General features: G+C 43.4%; 1 protein-coding gene across 1 annotated transcript in view; it reads right to left on the minus strand.

The window, feature by feature from the left end:
• The window catches only part of NRXN1 (neurexin 1), a 1,090,172-nt gene that overhangs the window by 694,299 nt on the left and 389,873 nt on the right, over nt 1-6,000 (minus strand). Inside the window, 1 exon segment of the mRNA XM_044428877.1 lies at nt 2,171-2,472. Within this exon segment, the coding sequence (XP_044284812.1) occupies nt 2,171-2,472 (302 nt within the window).

Genomic DNA, 6,000 nt, shown 5'->3' on the forward strand with positions numbered 1-6,000 from the left:
GTACAGCTCCTTGGGTGAAATCCAGTGTTGCATGAGTTGAACTCCATGAATGTCATGGGACTTTCTCCCTCTCTCCTTGAAGTCTTTCATAACCCCTGAAAATCTGCCCCCAGAGAGTTTCTTGCTCTCCTGTCCTTCACAGAAGATATTTATGGTATGCAGGGATAAGGGATATACCAAAGCAAGGAACTCAAGCTTATTTGAACTTAATGGGTTGCTTCTAATTTGCTTATTTCTTGGAGTGATTGTGGGGAGGGGGGTTCTATCTCTAATTTGCACATTTTCACCGAAGCTGCATGGCTCAGTTCTTTATTGTAGTGTTAGAAGTCTTCCTAAGAAGATTCCATTAACATAGATCCAAGTGGCATCATGCCTGGTCCCTGGCAGGATCCAGTCCAATCAGAGTACTTCTGACATCAATCCCCATCATGTTTGCTTTCTAAACACCTTGTTTAGAGGATGACACTACATGGAGATGATGGTACAATAGTCCATCATTGTGTGAGCAGAAGCCCTTACAAACATTTTATATACAGTGGAGTAGAAGTCATATTGCTTGAGTCCCCGAAAAGGCAAGTCTCATTTATGCTCTAGACAGTGATTTGCCTGAAGCCACCCGAGTGTAAAGGTCACCCAAGCCAACATGATGGTCGATGTAATGAGCTCTGATCCCAAAGAATAATCAACAATGGGAAAAGTGTGGTGTTACTTATGGGGCATGTGATATTCCATTAAGACACAGAAGACATCACATTTGGTGCTTCCCTTCAGTAAAGATAAAAGCAAAGCACCCGAAAAGTGCTTTGAAGAGGGATAAAAGGGCTATCAAGTCAAGTCGAACCTGCTCAGAACATCTCAGCCAAAGATATTTCAGAATGGCCTACTTAGGGTGCAATGGTGCCATCACTTCTGTATGGCATACTCACAATTCTTTCAGTGGCATTTTTGCATTAATGACTTCAGGTGCACTACGGCACTCTTAGACTGTAAAGTGTTGGTATGGATTTTAAATGCTGTTTATTGCCTTCATATGGAATATATTAATGCACTTGAGTCTAGAGTTGTTGGTAGGACGGGCCTTTGTGTATTTCCGTGAATTCTCCATGCTTGCACTGAGCATTCCTTTTCTTGGAAAAATTGAGTTCTGCTATTAGAACACATGGGAGGCTCATTTGGGTGGAGAAACTCCATGTAAAGGTTAGTGCAGTTGACCCATGAACGACTGGAGCTTCAGGGGTAACACATTAAAATGAGAGGATAATAACCAGCCCACCAATAGGTCTGCTGCAGATGCTCCCACAGAGGTTGTGTGACCCATTCATCTATGGGTCTGACACAACACTCCTTTCAACACCAGTTTATACTCTTCTTATTTCCCCAGGAATTTTAGATAAAATCCTTTCCCATTTGATTCAAGTTTCTAAACACGGCTTAATTGTTACATTCTCTTACGTTTTTTCAGTTGATTTTATTATATTGTATTGATATGCTTGTGTGAATAATTTAACTCACACCTTCATACCCCACCCCAGAAAGTTCTGATGAAAAGCAGTTAAATAATTTTCAGTGAATAAATTAATAAAAGCTCCATCAAAACCTTCAGAGCGGAAGTAACCATGTGTTGTGTTATATGCACCTGTGCACATTTCCAGTTACTAGCAGTGCTCATTTATCCCCACTTCTGCCTATGAAGTGCTAAACCTTTAATAATTGGATCATTTTATTAGTTTTCAAACATCTTTCCATATGTCAACTGAGAGGCTCCATTTTGGATTCAGTTATTCCTTGTTCCTGGCAGGGTATTTTGCTTTTGTTTAGTTTTGCTTGAACAACATGCATGTCCTCTAGACAGCTACAAGCACAAGATAGTTCCTGAAGGAAAGGCTAATTGGCCTTAGGCTAGGTCTTCATAGCAGCAATCGCCCCATCAGCTGTTAACTTTTGACTGAATTTACATATACGTTCAGAGAGAGCCTGGACCATAATCACTTTCTAGGTGTGCCTGTGTTCACATGTGGTAGGAATGACCCATCTCTTGGTAACACGTTGAACTCTACATTGCAAAGGTCTGTTAAACACTCAATGGCATGTTGTGCTAACTGCAAGGTCACCAAACACTTAGCTGTGGCAGAAGCAAAGTCAGTTATTGCTGTATCCATTGTACTGTTACCTGACGCAGATTCCTGGTTACTTTCACATCATGCCAGGCATTGTCATTAAATTTCCCATTCACAGGTTCCACCAGCGCTTCAAAGGCCCCTGAGCCCAAATTAATAACTAAGGAAACAGCTCCATTTTTCAGGGCAAGGTTGACATAATCGGCTGATTTTCCAGTGTGGAGCATCAGTCCATTCCTTTGAAGGGTTTTGAAAGACAGCGTGATTTCGTCGCTGCTGCTCTGGATTGGGTTCTGAGACAAGTCGTAGCAGAAATACTCTGACCCTTTGAATGTTGCGATGTATTCTTCCTTTCCTAGAGAAATAGGGAGAAGGACAAAGAGAATCTTTGAATCACTAGATCTAGAGCAAATTTGTTCATAGAAATTAGATTTTTTTCCATCTAGCGTCTGCACACCAACAATACATTATTTTTGAGAAAGTTACATGATTAAAGAATAAGCACCACCACTATAATTCTGATAATGGTTGAAGTTGTATAGTCCAGGCTATGGTTTTCCCAGTTGTAATATATGGCTGTGAGGGTTGGACCGTTAGGAAGGCTGAGCGCCGAAGAATTGATGCTTTTGAATTATGGTGCTGGAGGAGACTCCTGAGAGTGCCTTGGACTGCAAAGAGATCAAATCAGTCAATTCTAAAGGAAATCAACCCTGACTGTTCCCTAGAAGGACAGATACTCAGTCTGAAGCTCAAATACTTTGGCCACCTAATGAGAAGGAAGGACTCATTAGAAAAGACCCTGATGCTGGGAACGATGGAAGGCAAAAGGAGAAGGGGGCGGCAGAGGTTGAGGTGACTGGATGGGGAGGTGGGTGTGGGGTTGGGTGTACTCCAGGGGATGGTGGAGGACAGGAGAACCTGGAGGAATGTTGTCCATGGGGTTGCAGAGAGTCAGGGGTGACTTTGCAAATGAACAACAATTTTTGAAGTGCCAATTGTGGGGAGAAAGGTAGCGTATATGCATACAATAAACAAATGCTTGATGAATGCTGCAATCTGTCATCTATCCTTCTTCACAAAGTTTATGAGGGGGACAGCATATGTTTCTTGGATTGACAGTCACCATTCAAGCTGGCATGCAAAACATCACTTTGCAAAGGAAGTTTATGGCTAGGAATTTTAGGAGTAACTATGAGAGGATTTCCTCTGTTTTTGCAGTTTGTTCTGGCCTGCATTCTAATCCTTCTGAGTACTATTTAATAAAGAGGATTTTAAACATCAGTTCTGAATATTTGAGTACATGCAGTTGTTTCTGCTTTCATTCCCGGCAGGACCTTTGCATCTCCCCACAATATCTAACCAATAATCATTATTGCTTCAAGAGTTTTTGGTGTGGCATATAGCTAATGCACATGTGTGCCTCTGAGCTGTGAAATGCCACACATTTGGTTGGTGCACAGTTCAGACCGTCTGCACATGTGGATTGACAACACAGATGGGGAGGGAAACTGTAAAGGAACCAAAAGACACTCAAGGCTGTGTCAACATGGGCAATGCACATTTGTGCAAAATTTGGCATAAATAGATAATGGAACAATGGGGGGAATTCCTAATACACTGACTCAACTTTGCGAAGAAGGATAAAGGAAAATGCCACCATCGGGGCTGAAGTTCAGATGAAAGCAATTTCAGAGGTATCCTATTTGTGGAAGGGTATCCAGTGCAGTCTTGGTACAGGCAGTGTTGCAAGGGGACTGCATTGGTATGCATCAGATCCCAGCACATTATATATTCAAAATGGCATGAAATAGCTGCACGCCATGAGCTCATGCCCCAGTGTGTGTCATGGCATCTCTGCTGAGACTGTTGAGAATTGCATAGAAATTGTGAGGTAAACCCAGAATGATCACACTTTTGGCATGAAAGCACACTGTCTCCCCCAAACTCAGAACTTTAAAAAAGTTCTGCTGAAAAATACATATCTAAAATGGCTGGTACGAATTTCCATATTGCAAAGTGTAATGCAATTTGAAATTGCATTTGAAATTCAGATTTTAGATGTCAATTTTGCAGCAGAACATTCACAGTCGGACATGTTGACCTCTCTGGATCATTTTGAGTTAGGTTACTTGTACAATGTCATACTGTGCCAAATATTAAATGCTACTCCATGTCTCCTACCAAATACTGTCAGTTATGAACTATCACTGGGTGCTTCAGTGAAATGTATGCAAGGCATGGCCAGGAAAGAAGCAGGAGGAGCATCAAATTCTCCCACCTGTTGGTGCATGAGCTACTTGTGCCAATGTGCCAGCAGCGTGCAACACGGACGGAGAATTCAACTGACATCCACAACAAATTAGAGGTGTTTCAAACCAAAATTAAAGGCTGTGGCAGACTGCAGTAGATACTGTGGAGTGTGCAGCCCCTCAAAGCAGGCTGAGAATTTCTTCTCTGAGAATATACATAAGATGGGAACATGTATCGGCAAAATGCAGACTTGTTTGGAGGTATATTCATTATCATCATAATCAATGGACATTACATTACATTACATTTTGAGATCTGGTGTGGTGTAGTGGTTAACAATGGCAGGACTGGGACTCAGGAGACCTGACTTCTAGCCCCTGCTCAGAAACCCAGATTTCCTGAGTCCCAGTTCCATGCTTTCAACCACTACACCATACCTTTGGCAACATCTCATGAATGGCTGGCCAATCAGTTTGTGCAACTGCTTGAAGAACAATTCGTAGAAGTAAAATCAGGATGCTTGTGCAAGAAAGCAAGCAGAGTTGCCATAAGCAGTAGAAAACTGAGCTAGTAGGATGATGATGTTGTTACAGCTAATAATACATAATAAAGATTTCCAGTCTTCAAGCATCCCAACCTCAGACTATAATAACTGTGCAGGCCTTCATGAGAGATCAGATGACCTCAGGCCTGGCTGCAAATACTGGACCTGCACAAATCTTTGTCATATATTCCATAGAGCAATTCATAACACAGAACTGCTAGGAAGTCAACTCAGCATCAGGCTGAGTGAAAATGCTGGCCAGCAATGGTGAAAGTTTAACATAGAAACATAGAAACAGAGTGAGTCAGAAAGGGCCTCTCGGGCCAACTAGTCTGACCTCCGGCACCAGCCGGCTCCGCTCACGACATGCCCAACATGTGCACATCCAGTCTATCCTTGAACACCCACACCGATGGGGCCTCAACGACCTCTCGTGGAAGCCCATTCCACACTCTTGGGGTCCTGACTGTCAGGAATTGCTTCCTGGCATCCACACGGAACCTTGGCTCCCTGAGCTTTGCTCCATTGGAGCACATCCTGCCTTCCTCTGCAGGGGAGAACAGGTCTCTACCCATCTCTGTGTGACACCCCCTCACATACCTATATATCACCAACAGATCCCCTCTGAGTCTCCTCTTCTCCAGGCTGAAGAGACCCAGTTCCCTCAGTCTTGCCTCATACGGCATCCCCTGCAAACCGGCCACCAATCTTGTGGCCCTACGCTGCACTGACTCTAACCTGACTATATCCTTTCTGTAATGAGGGGCCCAAAACTGAACACAATACTCCAGTTGTGGGCGCACTAGAGTCATGTAGAGTGGTAGTAATACCTCTCTTGATCTAGAAGCCACACTTCTGGCTATAAAACCAAGGGTGGTGTTCGCTCTCTTGACCACCGCATCACACTGCTGACTCACGTTTAGCCTGCAGTCAACCAGCACCCCGAGGTCCCTTTCACAAGTGCTGCTCTCCAGCCACTTGCCACCTAACCTGTACTTATGACAGCTATTCTTATGTCCCAAGTGCAAGACCTTGCACTTATCCACATTGAACGCCATCCTGTTGTCTCCTGCCCACTTCCATAGTCTG

The sequence above is a fragment of the Varanus komodoensis genome, unplaced genomic scaffold (genome assembly GCF_004798865.1).
Source record: "Varanus komodoensis strain SLA01 unplaced genomic scaffold, ASM479886v1 scaffold2, whole genome shotgun sequence".
In the NCBI taxonomy this organism is placed as follows: Eukaryota; Metazoa; Chordata; class Lepidosauria; order Squamata; family Varanidae; genus Varanus; species Varanus komodoensis.